Below are 22914 nucleotides of genomic sequence, written 5' to 3'. Positions count from 1 at the left end.
ATAAAGTTAAAGTAAACTATAAAGACTGGTTTAGTAAATCTTTTTGAATCAAGGGTAAAAACTCTTACTTGAGATGAATCTCATAGTTCCCAGCATGATGTGTCTTCACTTTCCTGATGAGCAGTGAGACAACATCTTCCTTCTGTAGGATCTCAAAGTCAGCACCCCCAGATATTACCTGCCCATCCTTCATCCAGAGGAATTCTGGGAAGGGATCACCCGCGATGGCACAAGAGAGCAGAGCGTGTTGACCCAGGGAGGCGGTAGAGGACTTGGTTTTAGTGATGAACCAGGGCTGAACGCCATCTTGAGGCTCTGTGAGCAACAAACCAAAATCCATTGGAGATCCACATTCATATTTAACTATTATATTATTATAAAAGGCTCTGACAGTATCTATTTGCAGATCACACTATGTTGTTATGCAGTTTGTACTTTGTATGATTTGTACCTTGTACAGTCAGTGAGGCTTCAGTCCGAGCGTCTCCAGCTTCATTCCACACCTCACAGGTGTATGTGCCTGTGTCCTCAGGAAACACTTCCTGTATGAAGAGAGTATACTGACAGCCCTTCTTCTCAAAGTGGAAATCCTCTGACTCTTGGATCTCTTTTCCATTATGCAGCCAGACCACCTCAGGGGCAGGATTTCCTACATACAAAACACATCACACATGCAAATGATTAAGCAAATTTGGGTTACGGAGAAGATGAATGGAGGTCAGTGAGACAAAATAAAGAATAAATCAACAGCAGAGCATACAAGAGCATCAGAGAGAGTTAAGTACAATGTCTCTCAAGCCACACTGCACACACTTTGTTGAGTCACATTAATAAAGAACAAAATAAAAACATGGTTTCATTTTTTGTTTTCCTATGACTTCAGTGTTGTTGAGGTCACATGTTCATGCTAATACACAGTCAGAGACTCCTCAGATGTTGTCCGTTACACAGGAAGTGCTCACCATTATATAATCACCAGAGTTAAATCATCTGCACAAACACACTCTTAAGGGAGTACAAAGGAAATTCCAATCATTACAACTAAACACAGCAAAACACACAATCTATTGAGAAATAGGGTGTAGATTTGGGAAATGTTGGTACTATTCAGATTTTACAAGCCTCTATATTAGTAAATGATATGTATCAATTAAATGAAAAGGTCAGAAGTGGCATCACAATCTGTTTTTAAATATGTAGTTAGAATACTACACTTTAAAAAGAAAATAAAGGGATCTTTTACCACAACTTAAATCAATGCATGATTACAAGTTTAAAATGCTAATTTAACAATTTAATTAAACCTTTTGAGATGAAAACATTATTTTAATAAGTTCTGTTGAAGTAATATTGTTCATCAGCTTAAAGGAACACGCAGAATTTTGGGGACTTTAGCTTATTCACCATATCTCCCAGAGTTAGCCATAGTCCATACATACCATTCTCATCTCTGGGTGTGCCATAACTCTGTCTGACCCCACCGCTAGCCTAGCTTAGCACAAAGACTGGAGGTAAACGGCTCCAGCTAGCCTACTGCTCAATAAGTGACAAAATAATGCCAACATTTTCCTATTTACATGTTCTGATGTGTATAGTTAGATCATGTACTAAGACCGACAGAAAGTGAAAAGTTGCGATTTTCTAGACTGATATGGCTAGGAACTATACTCTCATTCCTGCGTAGTAATAAGGGAACTATTTTCAGACCCTGCGTAATATCATTGCGCTGCTGCGCCAATGGTATGGCAGCAAAGTTCCTTGATTATTGCGCAGGAATGAGAGAATAGTTCCCAGCCATATGGGTCTAGAAAATCACAATTTTTCATTTTCCGTAAGCCAGAGCTGAAAACTTCCTTGTTAGTCAAAGAAAAGCTTTTATTGACACCAGGCCCAGCAAACGATCGATCTCAGAATGTGTCTGGAAGTGACGTCAGAGTGTAGTGAAACACCGCCTCAACAGAAGAAGAACAATGCCTGATTCTGTAGCCCCATCCACCGACTCGTGCCACTAACATAACACAGGCCTACATGGAGCTAAACCGGATAGAATTTCTTAACACAACGCATAAGCTTCATTCGGATTCCAATATTATGAATGCATGGGTGAACTTTATTTTTAATGAACATCCAGCTCACGTGGGGAAGACATTGCGCGTCTGTTCCTTCATTTCACCGGATTCGTTTGTAAACAAGAGACTGGATTTGCAGACAGGATGAGATTACATGAATGAATGAATGAATGAAGCAACACACTAATGTGAGTAAAAATGTTTTTTATACAGTATGTGATAGCATTGCATTGTTACAGATCGTTTGATATCTATTGATTATGTGAACTGAACATTAGCACGCTGTCAAAGGCTGGATAATCCATTATTTGTGGTTTTGTTGGTTCATTGCGATTCGGGATCAGACTTGGACATGTATGGGCTAGGGCTCGCAAAGCCCAACGTCCTGGGGCTATGTGTTTTTCAGACGGGCTACCAAAACTTGATATTCGAAGGTAAAATACAATTGCGGAAGTTTTGATCATGCAGTCTGCAATGTACTTGGCGTGTGTGTGTGTGTGTTGCACGGTTCGCGCTTATATACACCGATCGGGCGGGCCAAGTAATAAAAAAAATAACATTCCAATCAATCGCGGGTGGATGAGCGATAAATCATTGTGTTTGTTTGATAAAGATATTTTGCAAGCCCTGTGGGACGAATCATTTCGGTTGCCATTTCTCCACACGCTTTCAAAACAATTCCTTGTGTACTCACGGGGGAGCCGAAGCTTATTAAATATGCAAATCTTATCCAATCCTAGCCGTGGGCGTTTACTTCCAAGTCTTCAGGGCAGCCGCCCATCAAAACCAGGGTAGAAAATAGCCTATTAATTATTATTTATGATGTTTTTGAATGTAAAAATCACGCAAACGTCATAAGTTGACCTCAGACAACAGTATAAAAAAGCCAGTTCATGACACCTTTAATAATAATAAATTATAATTTTTTTTCACAATTTGTCTTCATTGTTTTAATTTGAACAATATAGCTCATTGTAGATGAAATTACATATATACATTCAATTAATGTTTTCTGTCTTTATTTTATAATACACAAAACATTTCACAAAACAAAAAAAATTCATATAAATTATTATTTTTTATTATTTGTTAAATGTATGTAATTAATTAGACATGCTTTTGATTATTACAATTTAATTAAACCTCCCAGAAATATTAAAACGGTAAAAATTTAACTGAATTTGAGGGGGGGAAAACTTATTTATAGGGCCCTAAACATGTAATTTTATAACAAATTAATTTCATGATTTCAATTAATTAGACATGCTTTTTGTTTACTAAAGTTTAATTTAACCATTAAAATGAAGTCCGAAATTAGTTGGTTCAACTTAATTTTTTTGAGTAACCGACTAAAAAAATGCTTTATGCTGAAGTAGCTCTAACTCAGTGTAACTAACTTTTTATTGAACAATTTCATTAAGTTGCCATAACTCAAAAGGATTGGTGCAAACGATTGATTGACTGATTGACTGACTGACTGACTGATTGTTCGATTGATTGATTTATTGTGTAATGATATGTAATATTCTGTGCATTAAGTAAATAAAATGTCTTTTATAAAAATTACTCAGCAGGCAAATATTACACCTTAATGAAAAAAGTAATTTCTGACCATTATAAACACATTATATAAATACATAAATAAATAAATCAGGGCTTCTCTTAGATTGAAAAACTGGAGGTTGTTTCATACCTGTCACTTCCACAGTCATGGTCACCTGACTGCCGTCCATGACTCTGAGATCCTGCAGACCTTTGAGGAACACCGGGGCAGACGGTCTCCTCACATCAGTCACGGGATGAGCAGCAGCCCTCTTAACAGTTGGCTTAGCTGGAGAACAACACAGATTACATAATGCTAAATTTACCTCAAAAACATGCAGACAAACACTATATGGACAAAAGCTGCATTCCCTATTGTGTTTCATGGAAGAACGAAAATCATACAATACAGGTTTGGAACAAGATAAAGGTGACTAGATGATGGCAGAATTTTACTTTTTTTCATTAATCTGTCCCTTAATAAACTGTAATACAAAGACAAATGTGAAGTATTCTACAATTAATACATCTGGTGTATTTAAGAGACATGACCATTATTCTTATTCAGATTTTCTAGTCCACTTTCTATTTGTATTTGCCATCAATTATCTTCAGTAGTCCACACACAGGAGCATCTGTGCTGCTAACAGTGTCCTGCACTGCTCTTCAGTACTGCACCAGAATCAGTCACATGATTATTCTACAAGAGAAAAGTTGGGTGACATCCTGTGTCAAACATGTTAGAACTATTAGATGATGCATCTGAAAGTTAATGGATGTTGCAGACTGTAGGAGCCTGTAGAGATGCTGTATCGTAAGGTCAATCGGGAATACAGCTGTTTTATACATATGTAGCTACTTGTCCTCTGGTGCACCCCTTAATCTGCTCCTGAATATTACTGTGAAAGTGAAGACACATCATTCTGGGTATTCATAATTCTAAGTATGTGGTGTCCCTCAGGGGCAGACTTTCCCTGTATTTGCTTCCTTTGAGTTCAATTTTTGGAGGTACATATCTCTTACCATGCACACGGAGTCCGAAATTTCTGCATGCGTTTTTTTCGTATGTCATCCTAAAAATCAAATTGTCAAAACACCTCTCAAAATGCTTGCTACTGATGCGAAAAAATGCAGAAAACTGAACCAGATCCAAATTTGATCCGTGTATGTCTGTGTGTTCTTTTGGGTATGTTTGTGTGTACTTGCTGGTTGATTTGATAAATATATGATTGTGTGCATTGTCATTTCAAAGTATCAGTGTGTGTGGGATGTGTTGCTGTGAATTCACTTATTTCACATTCAGTGTTTCTGTCTCTCACTAAAACCAAAAAGTGAATTACAGTTTACTTTAAGAACAAATAAAATCCTATTGATAATATTACTAATCAATAAACAACAATGTTTATAAAAAATGTGTACCTCTATAGGTTATTTTAGCTTTGAATTGCTTGCACAACTTTCACAACCTGGCACACAAGTTATAAGGTTACTGTCACAGGTTTGCCAGGCTCTCTCAGCACCACCACTCAACGATCCCAGTCAAAAGTGTTAACCATCATCACGTGTCAACTATTATTACGGTGACGCATTTCTGCCACATACATATTTTTTCCACTCAATTATGTCGTAATAACGAGATCTTATGTCGTAAAAAACGACAATTTTCTCGTAATAACGAGATCGTGTTGTTAAAACTACATATTTTTCTTGTTAAAACGACATATATTTTCTCCTAATAAGGGCATGTGTTGTATAGTGATGTGTGTATATATGTCTGTATCCACATTAGAGAATTTATTTAGCCCATGCCTTTGTCACACTTGTTTGAAAAGCAGAAGCAAGCTCTGTAAAACAGGTTCTTCCGCTGCCTGTATCAGTGGCACACTCTAAAAAAAAAAGGTTCTATATGGCACCAAAAATGGTTCTTGGCTCGTAATCACAGGGGAACCTTTTTTAGTGCTATTTAGCACCAATTTTGGTGCTTCAGTGGTTCTTCAGGTTCTTCAGAGGTGCTATACAGCACCTTAGTCAAAGAACCGGTGAAGAACCTCTGAAGAACCGCTGAAGAACCACTGAAGCACCAAAGAAGCACCAAAATTGGTGCTATATAGCACTAAAAAAGGTTCCCCTATGATTACGAGCCAATAACCATTTTTGGTGCCATTTAAAACCTTTTTTTTTTTTAGAGTGCAGTGCCCATAGCAAGAAATTGTTGTAATGTATTGATGTAGCCTACAGTTCTTAACAGCCATGGGTAGCAGGTGCCATGGACCGCTCGTGATTAGCGTAATGACGGACCCCAGTTCAGCCACAAATATCATAACTATCTATAGGCCTACTGTAGTTAAGACATTCAAGAAATGTATTAAAAAGAAAGACGCTTTCAGCCTTACTCAAAGGCCGTGGAAACAGGCCAGTGGGTTCGTTATGCACATCAATCCATTCCCAGCGTTCTTATTTTGCTTCTTATGTATTAAATATACAGGTAATTCGTTTATGAAACCTTGATCAAAATTAAAATACAATTTATAGAAAACGAAATTCACTTTAAAGCTACACTGTGTAACTTTTTTAGTTTATTCTTTGCTAAAAACACTTAGTTCTTTCAAAAATATATGTGCTCATTAATGTATATTTACTTCTTTCAAGTAATAAAGTATTCTCGTAAGTTTATAATATGGCATTGAAAATACATACGGGTGAAGGGTTCGAATGCGGGTCGCCATGTTGCCCCTCCATCTTGAAAGTACATTAGCCAAAGAGGGACACACCCGTAAATTCAAGCTTCGCCTTTCGCGTTTTAACACTCGATGGCACCGTGTCGAATGTGGACAAGGTCGAACTGGAAGCCATGTTAATCTTGGACTAAATCGGCCACCGTAGGAGTTAAAACGAAATCGGAATTGAGAGGAACAGAAACTAAAATTCACTGGATGGTCATATACAAGTTCACCACTACATGGGGGAAAATATCACACAGTGTAGCTTATATAACTCATAACTGTAGCTTATATAACTCATAACTGTAGCTCAATAAAAATCATGTCTGACCCCACTCCATGTCTCCAGACATATTGCGTGTCTTATAGCCTATCTTACTCATGCTTACTTTTCATCATCAACATATGAAATTAAAACAATAATATAATAGGCTAATATTTAAACATATAGCCTAACTATGAATCTAAATAGGCTACGTTTTGCATGTATATAGCCTACTCCACTCCAAACGCTTCAAAAATGTATTTTGTTTATTAAACGCAAAGTTTTTAAATTTCAAATTTAATTTCTAAATTCAGTGCATATTTCCAACAAACGAAATTCAGAGCCAAAACAACGAAGTGAAAAATACAAAAATGAAAAATATTAAAGAATTTGCGGGCGCTTTCGTCAGCATGAGTAAGATAGGCTATAAGACGCGCAATATGTCTGGAGACATGGAGTGGGGTCAGACATGATTTTTATTGAGTGTTGTTTTGCAGAAATCATTTCTTTAAAGTGAATTTCGTTTTCTATAAATTGTATTTTAATTTTGATCAAGGTTTCATAAACTAATTGCCTGTATATTTAATACATAAGAAGCAAAATAAGAACGCCAGGAATGGATTGACATGCGTAACAAACCCAGTTTCCGCGGCCTTTGAGTGAGGCTGAAAGCGTCTTTCTTTTTAATACATTTCTAGAATATATGTATTACAGTATTACATACAATATATTAGTAGGCCTATTATAGATAGTTATGATATTTGTGCACTGGGGTCCGTAATTTCAAGGTTAAAGTTATGCCACTGATGCGAACATGAGCTGTCCATGGCACCTGTTACCCGTGGCTGTTATGAACTGCAGGCTACATCAATGGACACTGCCACTGAAACAAGCAGCGGAAGAGCCTATTTTACGCTGAGCTTGCTTCTGCTTTTCAGACATGGAAGTGTGACAAAGGCATGGGCTATATTAATTCTCTAATGTGGATACAGGCATATTTTGTACACACCACTGTAAAACACATGTCCTTATTTGGAGAAAATATATGACGTTTTAACAAGAAAAAAATGTTGTTTAAACGACATAAGATCTCGTCATTACGAGAAAAGATGTTGTTAAAACGACATATCTCGTTATTACGACATCATTGAGTGGAAAAAAGAATATGTATGTGGCAGCAATGCGTCACCGTATATTAGCATATATATATCAACTTTTTTGATTGCTTATATCATCGCAAAATTTAAACTATTAATCACCCTCTAATCTGCTAAACGCTTATAAGGCATTAAGATATTATAAATGTTAACATCATGACTTTCTGTAAAGCTGCTTTGAAACAATGTATATTGAAGAGCACAATACAAAAAATGCAATTCAATTTGTCTTCATTGTTTTAATTTGAACAGTATAGCTCACTGTAGATGAAATTACATATATAAATTAAATGAATGTTTTCTGTCTTTATTTTATAATGCACAAAACATTTCACAAAACAAAAAAAATTCATAGAAATTATTTTTTATTATTTGTTAAAAATTTTGTTTTTATGAATGTAATTAATTAGACATGCTTTTGATTATTACAATTTAATTAAACCTCCCAGAAATATTAAAACGGTAAAAATGTAACAGAATTTGAGGGGGGAAAAAAACATATTTCATAGGGCCCTAAACATGTAATTTTTTATCAATTGCATACATTTCATGATTTCAATTAATTAGACATTCTTTTTGTTTATTAAAATTTTATTTAACCATTAAAATGAAGTCCAAAATTAGTTGGTTCAACTTAATTTTTTGAGTATAATGAAGAGCACAATACAAAAAAAATTGACTTTACTAAATAGTATGTAAATGAGGACAGTAAAAAATAAGGTGCTACTGGGAATTTATTTAATTCACTCTTAGGTATATATTCATATTAAATGATCAAAGCATCAAAGTCTATATTTATACATGTTTTTTGAATGCATTGAATATTAAAACGCATGTATATTGTCTGATTACAAAGAGAAAAAGTCAGAACAGATTTCAGAGGGTAATTTCCCTTCAAGTTGTCCTCTGAGACTCAGATCAGATCCAGCCACTGCAGCGTGCGTGTGTGTTTGTGTGTGTGTGTGTGTGTGTGTGTGTGTGTGTGTGTGTGTGTGTGTGTGTGTGTGTGTGTGTGTGTGTGTGTGTGTGTGTGTGTGTGTGTGTGTGTGTGTGTGTGTGTGTGTGTGTGTGTGTGTGTGTGTGTGTGTGTGTGTGTGTGTGTGTGTGTGTGTGTGTGTCTGTGTGGGAAAAGACTGGTATTTTACATTTTTAACCCACTTGAACATGGAACCTCCGCCATTAGCCAGCCTCACAGACTGCAAAAGAGCAGATGTTTCTCTAATCCCGAGGACCTTAAAATAACTTTAAAAAAAAACATCCACGATATTCACTTATCAACAGAGCACATAGCAAACTCCTCCTACAGTGTATATGAGAGAACTAAAACTCACAAGAGTATTTTCATTTTTATGACTTAAACGCCCTCAGAGTTGACTAGCAGAGTCGGGGGCAAGAAATGTAGGCCTATTCAAGAAATTTGACAATTAAATGAAAACCCCAATTCAGTTCAATAACTGAATAAATGAATAAATTTGCTACATACCAGATGGTGGTTTATTAACGCCTACACCTACCCAAACCGTAAACCTACCCTTACAATAATGCAAATACAGTAATTAAATGATGCAATATTGATGTGCGCATGCCCAGTGGCCGTAGTAGTATCCCTTCTCGTCTTTACCGTGCGGGACGTGGTGTGATGACATCACCGTTTCACAAAATACACGGATTGGCTGTACACACGAAAACGCAAAGGGTGTCAGTTTCAGATTTATCCACTCTGGGACCCGGTTTCCAAAAAATATCGGTTTCAAGCTCCCAAAACGTCGGATCCGTGTGGACGAAATGCTGATACGGTACAACACTTTTATGTATACAGCTAAACGCATCTCTGTGTGGACGGGGCCTAAGTTCTGTCCAAGCAGAGTGACCACAGGTGAAGAGAATCACACTAACAACGTGATCCATAAACATTTGACAACCACAAAATATCACAATACTGTTTGAATTTAATATTCTTTTATCAATGAAAATTTCAAACACTACTTTTTGTTAAATGTTTAGGTTGAAAGCCGAGTTTGAGATTGAGTTTGAGTTATTTACTTTTTTTTATATTTTACAGTCTAAAGAAATGACATTCAGACATTTTTAAAGGGTTAGTTCACCCAAAAATGAAAATTCTGTCATTAATTACTTACCCTCATGTCGTTCGACACCCGTAAGACCTCCGTTCATCTTCGGAACAGAAATGAAGATATTTTAGTTGAAATCTGATGGCTCTGAAAGGCCTCCATTGACACAATGCATGGTTCACTCTCAAGACCCTTAAAAGGTACTAAAGACGTCGTTACAAAGTCCATCTCACTACAGTGGTTCTAAAATAACTTTATGAATCGGCGACAATAGTTTTTGTGCGCAAAAAAACCCCTAAATAACGACTTACATAGTGATGACGATTTCAAAACACGGCATCATGAAGCTTCGAAGCGTTATGAATCAATGAGCCGAATGATGATTCGGATTGCGTGTCAAACCGCCAAACTGCTGAAATTTGCCGATTCAAACCGCTGATTCGACTCGCTGATTCATAACGCTTCGAAGCTTCAAGTTTTGTAACGACGTCTTTTAAGGGTCTTGAGAGTGAACCGTGCCATTGTGTCAATGGAGGCCTTTCAGAGCCATCAGATTTCTATATCTTCATTTCTGTTCTGAAGATGAACGGAGGTCTGACGGGTGTCGAACGACATGAGGGTAAGTAATTAATGACAGAATTTTCATTTTTGGGTGAACTAACCCTTTAAGTATGACTTCAGCATCCAATACATCCAACCTGAACATAAAAACCTTAATGTTACTTTTAAATCTTGACGCATTCTGAATGTACTGGCAAATAATAATAGAAGAAAGGGATGTGTGGCTTACCTTTAACCAGCACATGAGCTGTACACACAGCTTTGCCATGATCATTCACTGCTACACATGAATACACGCCTGCATCCTCCAAAACAGCTGCCTGAACTTTCAGCTGAGCCTTACTATTCTCAAACACAGTGTGGGAATATGGAATGGGCTTATCTGAAAAGATAGAGAAAGAAAAAAGAAAGAGACTGTATCAGTTATTGATCATAAGTTTAAGTGCTGAGAACTTCTTAAATGTTACACATTCCACTGAGAAAGGAATCAAAATTATTCTTAATCCATTATATAAAAGTGGAGATGGAAGGTGGGCTTATGAAGACAGATAAAAGTCCAGCCGAAATACTGACAAAGTTATCTTGAAGTGGTCGTAATAAGAAAATAGAGTGGTGCATTGATGACAGTGATGCTATTTTTCTAGGCCAACCCAGAAGTGTTTTCCTGAAAGTTTGATTTAAAATGGTTTGCAAGAGCGCAATTATAAACACAATGATGCTTTAAAAGCGCACTAGCAAGTAGATGAGTTTTCATGTGAGGTGTGATGATGTTTAAATGTACCTGACAAACTGTGTATGTAGTCACATTTAGTAAAAGCTTTAAAAAAAAATTGGTAACACTTTACAATGCGGGTACATTAATATGCATTAATTCATGCTTAAAGGGATAGTTCACCCAAAAATGGAAATTCTGTCATCATTTACTCACCCTCAACTTGTTCCAAACCTGTTTTAGTTTCTTTGTTCTGCTGAACACAAAATAAGATATTTAAAAGAATGTTTGTAACAAAGCAACCATTGACTACCATAGTATTTTTTCCCCTACTGTGGTAGTCAATGGTTGCTCTATCTGCTTGGTTACAAACATTCTTCAAAATATCTTCTTTTGTACTCAGCAGAACAAAGAAACTCATACAGGTTTGAAACAACTTGAGGGTGAGTAAATGATGACAGAATTTTCATTTTTGGGTGAACTACCCCTTTACCTAATGCACAGATAATCACAAGTTAATGTATGACTCACCTAGTGCATCAGTAACAAATGAAGATTCTATAGGATTTATAGATTAAGTAATATATGATGTTTTATTAGTTAAATGTGTTTTAATGTGTTAATTCCCTAATAACATATTATATTAACTAAAAGTGTAAATTAATGTGTTAATTACCACAATGGGTCGAAGCCATGCATTTCAACTTCAAGTTGTCTGCTTTAATTAATCATTAGCTAATGATTTGCCAAGGTATCATTATGTTATGACTTTACTTGTTGAGGCACATGACTGTTAATTTATTCTAAATTAATTCAAAATCCATAACCACAATGACATATTACTTTACTTGTTGAGGCACATGACTATTAAATAATTGTTAAGTAATATGTCATTGTGGTTATGGATTTTGAATTAATTTAGAATAAGTTGATTAGAATAAGAAACAGTCATGTGCCTCAACAAGTAAAGTCATAACATAATGAACATAACATAATGAAATCATTAGCTAATGATTAATTAAAGCAGACAACTGGAAGTTGAAGTACATAGCTTTGACCATTTTGGTAATTACTGTATGCATTTACATTATTAGTTAAAATAATGTTATTATGGAATTAATACACAATGACACATTTAATTAATAGCAATTAATATATTATTTAATCTATTAATCATATAGAATCTTCATTAGTTGCTGATGCAGTGATCATTAATAAATGGTTTAGTTCTTCATGAGTCATAAATTAACTCATGATTATCTGTGCATTAGTTAAGCATGAATTAATGCATATTAGTGCACCCGTATTGTGTAGTGTTACCAAAAAAATTCACACAGTGGCACTGAAGGGGTTGCTGTGTGAATGTATCTGTTAAATGGGAAATGTACAGAATAGCATATGACCATACTACTCATACTTGACTCTTTGTTTGCAATAAAAGTCTCATTGTTAAATGCTTATACATGGCTTTATTGCTAAATGTCCCAGAGACCACCAGGATTCAAAGAGCATTCCTCTCAAAATCATGAGGAAAAGCCTCTTCTTTTTCTGACTGTTCTTCCTTTTTGTACAACTCTTACTTTTTCCAGGGATTGTAAAATCAGCCTGTATAAATGCAGTACGCGCTCTCTCTCACTCTCTCGCTCTCTCTCTCTCTCTCTCTCTCTCTCTCAGATGTCTGACTTACCATGTCCATCTGTGTGTAATATTTCAGGGTGAGTGATGCATGTTTTGCCTTTATATGGTTGTAAGGTTTCATATTTGCTCAAAGGCTCCTGCTGCGGCTCAGTTTCTCGGGGAAACCCAGAGTCAAACTCAAGAGACTTTCAGCAAGTCTGTATTAAGAACACTACCATCAGTCTTATAGTCTAATTCTTGTTGACATAAACTGTAAACGTGTCCCTCAAATCTGATTGGTTGATTGCAATGTTGTTCCAGGAACATGTTGTACTTGGTGAAATCCCGTTCACCAAAGGACAACACAGAGAATCTACAGTTTATATGGAATTAAAACTGTTTCAACAAAGGGCCCTTCAGCAATGATCGAAGAGTCACTATAGAAAAATTGATTATGGAAATACACTACAGTTTGAAAGTGAATTTTATATTATTGAAAGGAAGCCCATTGGACATTATCATTCCTGTGCATGCTAAAATTAATATCATTATTAGTAGTATTTGCTAAGGCAAGCATCACTAGTACTATTGCTTAAATGGACTGTGACCATAAACCCCATAAACTTACAATTGCAGGTCCGTTCACACCAATGAATACAACTATAAAGATAAAGATATAATTCTCTCTCATTCTCAATATTAAAAGAACAGAGTTCACACCACAGTTATAACAGTAACGGCACAGAAAAACTAATTTGTTTGAATCACTTTCAGAACTATTTTATCCAGCTGATGAACGACAAAAACATCAGCCAATCAGAATCCATCCTGCTGTAATAAGCTCGAACATATAAAGTGACAGACAAGAACACGCATGAAATAAACAGAACGATATTGTCCTCTGGTGTGGACGAGCAGTGAAGAACAATAACGTGTAAGACATGCTAAAATTAGTTTAAAAATTGGTTAAATAATGTTCAGTGATATCTTTCAAATATTTTTTAATTTTGGCGCAATGTTTTCTCTAAATAATGTTGATATGGCAACTAGTAAATACACAAAGTTTCGTCATCCTGGCATGTGTGGAAAGTGTTAAACCATGTGTGTTACAACTAACCCCGCTCTCCCCTATTTATTATATTCACTTAGTAATAACAATAGCTTTATATAGTACTTAGCTACACTCACCTAAAGGATTATTAGGAACACCATACTAATACTGTGTTTGACCCCCTTTCGCCTTCAGAACTGCCTTAATTCTACGTGGCATTGATTCAAGGTGCTGAAAGCATTCTTTAGAAATGTTGGCCCATATTCATAGGATAGCATCTTGCAGTTGATGGAGATTTGTGGGATGCACATCCAGGGCACGAAGCTCCCGTTCCACCCCATCCCAAAGATGCTCTATTGGGTTGAGATCTGGTGACTGTGGGGGCCATTTTAGTACAGTGAACTCATTGTCATGTTCAAGAAACCAATTTGAAATTATTCGAGCTTTGTGACGGTGCATTATCCTGCTGGAAGTAGCCATCAGGACATTGTGGTCATAAAGGGATGGACATGGTCAGAAACAATGCTCAGGTAGGACGTGGCATTTAAACGATGCCCAATTGGCACTAAGGGGCCTAAAGTGTGCCAAGAAAACATCCCCCACACCATTACACCACCACCACCAGCCTGCACAGTGGTAACAAGGCATGATGGATCCATGTTCTCATTCTGTTTACGCCAAACTCTGACTCTACCATCTGAATGTCTCAACAGAAATCGAGACTCATCAGACCAGGCAACATTTTTCCAGTCTTCAACTGTCCAATTTTGGTGAGCTTGTGCAAATTGTAGCCTCTTTTTCCTATTTGTAGTGGAGATGAGTGGTACCCGGTGGGGTCTTCTGCTGTTGTAGCCCATCAGCCTCAAGGTTGTGCGTGTTGTGGCTTAACAAATGCTTTGCTGCATACCTCGGTTGTAACGAGTGGTTATTTCAGTCAAAGTTGCTCTTCTATCAGCTTGAATCAGTCGGCCCATTCTCCTCTGACTTCTAGCATCAACAAGGCATTTTCGCCCACAGGACTGCCGCATACTGGATGTTTTTCCCTTTTCACACCATTCTTTGTAAACCCTAGAAATGGTTGTGCGTGAAAATCCCAGTAACCGAGCAGATTGTGAAATACTCAGACCGGCCCGTCTGGCACCAACAACCATGCCACACTCAAAATTGCTTAAATATCCTTTCTTTCCCATTCTGACATTCAGTTTGGAGTTCAGGAGATTGTCTTGACCAGGACCACACCCCTAAATGCATTGAAGCAACTGCCATGTGATTGGTTGATTAGAAAATTGCATTAATGAGAAATTGAACAGGTGTTCCTAATAATCGTTTAGGTGAGTGTATACTTAGCTGTATAAACGTAGTAGACTTACCTACTTTACTAACTCCTTTTTCATTCAGTGTACTTTGTGGTACTATAATATTTATTGTTGGTTTTTATGGTTATCTTTTAGTCCCAGTGACTAAGAAACTGTTTTTACCCATTGCCATGTGATGTGCTAAAATTGACAAAGATGACTTTGACTTATACGTTGACATATTTGGGTTACAGACATGAATGATACTGCACAGCTTATTGAGTAGACGTGTGCTATTATTTTAAGACAACAGACAATAATAAAAAGGCAATGAAAAATGAAAGAAATCCCACAGACAGTAAATGAGGGACCCGAGTCACATCTAGAGACCAACACCATAGCGACTGGGTTTTCTATTCACCAGTAAACAACACCTTAGCAACTGCATAGAAACATGCTAAAAAGTACTCCAAACTCCTTAGCAACTGTCTAGCAACGCCCTAGTAACAACCCAGAACACAGATCTAGCAATGACCTTACAATGTCCTAGCAACACCCTGCCAACATCCCAGAAAAGAAAGGAAGGTTGGAAGGATGGATGGATGTTTGGATGTTTTAGGATTGTTTTCAGATGTTGGGATAAATTTGAAGGTGGTAGGTTTGATAGCATTGTCCAGGCTCTTTAAGAACCCAATGATGAAAATGTCAATACAATTACAGTTGAACAAAATTACAGCAGCACTATTACATGCAATTGCTGCTATGAAACTCAGACCTTCTGTAGCCCCGCCCCTTTTCTGCACTGTGCTCATTCTCTCTTCCGGTTTGTATTTCTACAGCATGAATGCAAGTTCTTACCGATTTGTGAATGAACCGCTCGTTTTAAAATCTTCCCGGTCTACTGACATTTGTTATGACATCCGCTTCAAACATTACAATGCTCATGATAACTTTCGCCATTGAAATACACAGATCTACTGCAAAAATGGAAATAAAATAAAAAAAATTCTAAAGATGGCTGCACGTTTCTTTCTCTGGCACATAAGGTCTGTTGTGGTTGCATTTACAACTTCACGTGGACAGCAATTATTATACAGTCTATTTTAGCTGGAGAGAGACAGAGTGATACCAAACGCACACACTAACCTTCATAACCCTTCTGTCTCAGACATGAGCAATTTATCTCTCCATGGCATGGCATAGGTGATCAAGAACATTTCGGAATTCAGGGGGGGGGGTCAGGTTTTTGAAAAAAGCATTAATACAGCAACACTACTGCCCTCTACTGGTTACAAAGAAGCTGCTTAACTTCGTCCCCAAGAATAGCTTTTTACTCGTTGTACACACTAATACATCCGAGTTTACTTCCGTAAGACTAATACCCAAGCAACTTTTAACCTCACATAAACGGCATAATGTCTGCCCCACGTTGCAGCTGTAATATATAATTGTGAATTTGCATGGCGTGTGTGTGTGTGTGTGTGTGTGTGTGTGTGTGTGTGTGTGTGTGTGTGTGTGTGTGTGTGTGTGTGTGTGTGTGTATATATATATATATATATACACATACACTACCGGTCAAAAGTTTCAGAATGGTAATATATATATGTATATATGTATATATGTATTTATGGACGGATGCATTTACATGTATTAGTTTAGCAGATGTTTTTATCTAAAGTGATTTACAAATGAGAATTACTGGATAATTGGATGTGTCACTCAAACAGTGTGTCATCTTACCATTGTGCAGCCAGGAGAGCTCCGGCATTGGTCTGCCCTCTATTGAGCACTGCAGGATGAAGTCCTGTCCCTCTGATACAGAACAATCTGTCAGAGTAGAGCTGAACACCGGGGGTTTAGCCTCCACCCTCACACCTACAACACACACACAAATACACAAATATACTGTAACTGGGCATATGAACCCACATTGCATCTGAAAGCAATTGGTTTCACCAATAGGTGGCACTGTCAGACTAATAATAATAATAATAATAATAATAATAATAATAATGCATATTATTATTCCTATTCTTCTTTATACATGATTGTTGACAAATAACATGTCCATAAACGTTTCCATCAAGATTTTCAATTAGGTTACAATATAAAAGAATAGAATAACCATTGCACTTTGCAGTAACTTTCAAAAGTTTGGAGTCAAAGTTTGTTAGTTTGTTTGTTTTTAAGAAATTCATACTTTTGGTAACACTTTATTTTACAGTTAAGTGTTCCTGTTACACATCTTACATGTACTTACTAACACTTAATAACATGTAAATGATGCATATCTACAAGCAACTAGCCCTAAACCAAACCCATTTACTTTAAGGTGTCATTGTTACAGTGTAATTATATATTACAGTACTGAGTAATTTAACTACATGTGCTTACTATAAGGTTAGGGTAGGATTAAGGTTTGGTTGAGGTTTAGTTGCATGTAATTATGCATATTTTACTGTTATTACTATGGTTAGTACATGTAACATATGTAACAAGGACACTGTAAAATAAAGTGTTACCCCAAACCCTAACTCTATTTATATAGTATTTATTATTTATTTTACTTAGTACTTATTTGTATAATTAGACTGTAACAAGGGCACCTTAAAATGAAGTATAACACTTTTATTCAGAAAGGACACATTTACATTGATTAATAGAGACAGTAAAGAAGAATTATGTTTCTAACAAATGTTTTTTTTTAAATAAATGCTGTTCTTGTGAACTTTCTAATCAAAGAATCCTGAAAAAAATGGGTAACACTTTATTTTACAGTATCGTTGTTACATATATGTTACATGTACTTACCATATTGTAAAAACAGTACATTTTGCACAATTACATGCAACTAACCCTCAACCAAACCCTAATCCTAACCTAGCACAATATAAAGTACATGTAGTTAATTAATATTACTCAGTACTTAAACACTTAATATTTAAATTACACTGTAACAATGACACCTTAAAATAAAGTTTAACCAAAAAATGTATTGCGGTTTCCACAAAAAACTAATTTTCTCAAAGGCAGAGCAGAACACCCAGAACTCGGTTTACACCTATCTCCATTACTAGCAACTGGGGGACCATATACAGGCTAGGGGAACTCATATTAATGTTAAAAAACCTCATAAAGTTAAATTTTCATGTCATGGGACCTTTAACATGTAATGATCTTATAAAGACCAATAAATTGTTGTATTTGTTATTATACCTGTTAACCCACACTGAGTTCGTCTTTGTATACATTACATTCAAACTAACTAACAGTAACTTTGAACTAAAGAATGTAATTAACAAAATATACAACATTAAAAAGGTCTAATACTCCAGCTTCAACTTTTTCCCTTTATTACTCTAATAATCTCATGGTAATAGTAATTTCTTAATTTGTGTCAGGAGTTATTTAAATTAATTCATTAAAAATAGAGTTGATACCCTTAATATGACATATGACGAAGAAAAAAAATCAGTATGGTCGTCGTGCAAATCACTTGACAATAAACACACATCTGTGTTCTTCAAGCCATGTCGGGTATTTTCATAAGAATAAGTATATTTATAAAGCAATGCCAAATCGACATAGACTTTAAAACTAGCCCTGTAATGTATACTATAAAATACTATATTTTCTACCTCATTCTGTGATAGGAAGCACATGGGGTCACAGGAGGTTATTTTACTCGACTGTTGTTATAAAGCGAGTTTAGCAAAAACAAAAAAATTATTTTAAAAAATCATAAATATAATCATAAATTGTCGTGTGTTGATGCTGTGCTAAGCTAACATGCTAGTTAGACCTTATGCACCTGTTACCAGGAGCGATTATGATTTATGACCAATTTTGAAAAGTAAAGACCATTAGAAAGTCTAAACCAATGTTCTTTTTTTAAGAAGGGCATTTGATACGAAGTCATAAAAGGTAAAGTGAGAAGATAAAGTTTGGTCCAAGAAATGAGGGATTAAAACAGTGTCAATAGAAAGTCATAGGTAAAAATAATAAAGACTAAATAATAATAATTAGAGGTGACCAGGCCTGTGGCTTTAGCTGTATTGCATTTCTAGACTTCAGCAAGACCAATTTGTTTGTTTTTCCCATAAAGATATTTCATTCAAATTAATTTCTAATAACTTAATACATTTAAGTCCTTATGCCTATGCCATTTATTTATTTTATTTATTTATTTTTATTTTGCAGTCTAACAGGTTAAATGGCGATCCATAAAATGTATATGTAGAGAATGAGTACTCAATTCTTACGCTTGACAGTCAGACTCCAGTGGACTGCGGCCTTTCCTTTTTTGTTGGAAGCAGTGCAGCCATACTGTCCCGTGTCAGTTATGTGAGCATTCTCCAGACACAGGACATGCAGACTGCCCTCCTGTCGTGTGCTGACGCCTGATCTCTGTCTGAGGGGAGCTCCATCTTTCACCCAGCTCACTGTTGGCACTGGAGAACCAGACACTGAGAGAGCAAAGAATGAGATGACTCATTTAACAACATCTACATAACTTTACACAGCTTCTACAGTTCTTCTTACATATTTTACTCCAAATTCAAATGTAAACGTTTAATTTCTATACATTTGTTTCCCTCAGAAAAGAAACAATCGTCATATAATCATTGTAGGATGTCTCTCATATTTCCAGAAATTAAAATCAGAAGCTGAGATTTAGGGACAAAAATCTTAAAGCCTAAATGAAATTTGTTCATCATATAAAGCGACCGAGTCTCTTCAGTAAATTTGGACTAAACCGCTAAATTCATATGGATTAGTTTTACGATCTGTTTTAGAACCTTTTGAGGCGTCAAATTGGTAGTTGCGTAGCGGTCAATGGAGGGACAGAAATGTCTCGGAATTCATTAAAAAAATATCTTCATTTGTGTTCAAAAGATGAACTAAAGTCTTACGGGTTTGGAACGACATGAGGGTGAGTATTTGATGACAATTTTCATTTTTGGGTGAACTAACTATTTAAATGCACTTTGTTAAAATTTATAGAGTGTTTTTTGACTCACTAAGAACATCTTTATCTGTATTTCATCTTTATATATGCAATTTAATAATCAGTTCTATTGAGTTTGAAATGTGGTTAAAGTGTGCAGCCGAATGTACACGCATTTATGGTAAACTAATAAAATATACTATCATGTAATTTCTATTGAAACTTTTATGTTTTGTATTAAAAATGTATCTGTAAATTCACAAATGTAATGATTAAGTTGCAGTTTAGTACACAGTTTAGTACAGTTTATTAACTTTAAATATATCAAAGTTAAAAATTATATATAAAATTATATATATTAAATAAAATGATATACAAGTACTTTACATGAGCACTAATACATTAGTCAACACATCAAAATAAGTGTACTGTAAATCATAAAAATTACCATTAAAACAATGTAAGTTGTACTATAATTGTACTTTAAAAATTTTAATTTGACATTACACATTTATGACCGTTTCATACTAAGTAATTCTCTCTTTAAGTACAATTTAGGAGCCTTTTATTTCATTAATAATATATTATCTGCAAGTGCATTTTACTTTTCCATATTTCATATCTTCTTGAAGTTTACTACAACTGCCTATTCAATACAATTTGGCGCACTTCATTTTTTTCAAGGGAATTCATGAAGTGTCATCTTTCTTCCAGAAGATATAGTCCAGACATGTGAACAGCTACTGCTGTGCAGTGATATAGACAACAGCTGGTCACATCTTAGCTGCATTGACCAATCAGCATTCAAGACCAGAACTAAATACTAAACTTTGATCCTAGTCACTTCAGTTAACTAGACTCACCTTGGCATCTGAAAGTGACCTTTTCTCCCTGCACAACCTCTTGGCTCTGAGGCTGACAGTCAAAACTGGGCAGAGTTTCTAGGGCATCCATGTTTCTCTCCCTGGTTTGTTGGCGGCTGTCTCTGCTGGACTCTACACGTGACGGTTCAGGCATCTGTCCTGGAGATCTGAACGTATCTGAAACTCTCTTCGTGCCATGTAACTCATTCTTTACAATGTTTGGACTTCTTACATTGACAGAGTTTGATGTCTTGTCACTAGCTGGTGATCTTCCATCTGTGGATTTGGTGATAGGTTGTGAGGACAGGGATGATGCTATCTGTGGTGTGTCAGTTCTGGTCATGGGGGGAACACTGGCTACAGTGGTAGTGGACAGTGTTGTGCGTGTTTCCGCAGCTACTGTTTGGACAGATGTGCTTGGAGTTTTCTGTTCAATGTCAAGGCCATTGGTGCTGTGCTTGACCGGAGATGGTTTAGAGAGGTCCTGAGATCGTGCAGGAGTGCTAAGGAAAGAAAGATCCTAAAGTCAAGTGAACAGTCTGTAGCTATGTTTCCACCCACCTAATTTGTATGCACATTATGGGATAATCGCAAAAATACTGCTTGATGGAAATGTCAAGATATTCATAAATTCTAAAAATGTGCATAAAGTATGCGCTCGTTTGAGTTGGATACATTTTTTATTCAATAAGAAAACATGCGCATAAACTACAATTGAAACACATTTTCCGAATATATTCCTTGATGCGCATCAAAAAAGACATGACTTTGCGCGATGGGACAGCATAACTGGATTAAAGGGTTAGTTTACCCAAAAATGAAAAATGTTGTCATTAATTACTCACCCTCATGTAGTTCCAAACCTGAAAGACCTTTGTTCATCTTCAGAACACAAATTAAGCCATATTTGATGAAATCAGAGCTTTCTGACCCCACAGAGACAGCAAAGTTATTACCATTTTCAAGGCCCAGAAAGACATGAAAGACATCGTTAAAATGGTCCACGTGACTCCAGTGGTTCAACCTTAAATGTTATGAAGCGACGAAAACCCCAAAACAAAAATAACTTTATTCAACAATATCTTCTTCTGTGTCAGTTTCCTATGCCAGTGGTTTTCAAACGTTTTAAAGAGCGACCCTCTTTTTTTTATCGTTGCGACCCATATATAGGCCTACAACTATTTACATTCAAACAAGTCAAGCCAAGCATAAAAATACTTATATACAATGAGCCATTTGACTGTATTCTCCATTAAACCACTAGATGGCACAAAAAATATCAGCTCAGCACTTTTCCACACAACCACTTTTGATCCTTGTTCGCAACATTCTGAACTAATTTGATCTAGCTATATATGGGACGCTAATTAACTGGTTAACTGTTAACCAACAAGAATTTTAACCAATTAGTCTTTTGCTGCATGCTTAAAAACACACTACAAATATATATTTTGTATGTTTTGAGAGAGAGAAAAAACCAGGTAAGTCATGTATAAGTCACATTTTATTGCATTCAGAAATAATACCGGTAAATAAAGCGAAATGTTATAATCTACTACAAACATTATAAACACTACAAACACAGCTATAGGCTATTTTGGTTCCCCTCACTCCACAACAATCCTTTAAATTTAACGGTATTCAGAACAGATCAAGAATAAACAAAATATATAAGTAGGCTAACTATAAACAAGCCAAAACTAAATAATTTAATGAGAAACTGAAAGTAACCAGCGCTGGGCTCATGTAGCCTAACTCTCTCATTCAAATCCAAATGTTTCCATATTCGCAATGTATTTGGATGCTAAACCATTTATTATAGGCGTCGAACTTCATTCACGTCCCAACATTGACGGAAAAAATCATCCTCTTCACATGCGCAAAAAAAACCCACAGCGGTGCTCACGCTGAATGGCACGAATTGTACTATTGACAATTTAAACTGAGCTGTGTAACAGAGTTATTTTGATAATGAACAGGCTGTAATTTCAAGTTTGCAATGCTGGAATATGTTGTGTGTGTGCTCGTGCGTGAGGCGCCGG

The 22914-nt window shown here is 36.0% G+C and overlaps 1 protein-coding gene across 4 annotated transcripts in view; it reads right to left on the bottom strand.

Moving 5' to 3' along the window:
* mylka (myosin, light chain kinase a) overlaps positions 1–22914 on the bottom strand; it is a 133093-nt gene that overhangs the window by 46251 nt on the left and 63928 nt on the right. For all 4 annotated transcript variants that reach the window (XM_079822474.1, XM_079822475.1, XM_079822477.1 and 1 more), the window contains 7 exons: positions 20873–21375; positions 19324–19527; positions 16802–16936; positions 10616–10768; positions 3763–3900; positions 452–649; positions 69–315 (listed from right to left, as the gene is read on the bottom strand). In XM_079822474.1, coding sequence (XP_079678600.1) covers positions 69–315; positions 452–649; positions 3763–3900; positions 10616–10768; positions 16802–16936; positions 19324–19527; positions 20873–21375 — 1578 coding nt within the window. The remainder of the gene's footprint in view (positions 1–68; positions 316–451; positions 650–3762; positions 3901–10615; positions 10769–16801; positions 16937–19323; positions 19528–20872; positions 21376–22914) is intronic.

The sequence above is a fragment of the Gobio gobio genome (genome assembly GCF_949357685.1).
Source record: "Gobio gobio genome assembly, chromosome: 7".
Taxonomy (NCBI): domain Eukaryota; kingdom Metazoa; phylum Chordata; class Actinopteri; order Cypriniformes; family Gobionidae; genus Gobio; species Gobio gobio.
This window is presented reverse-complemented; position numbering and strand designations above follow the sequence as displayed.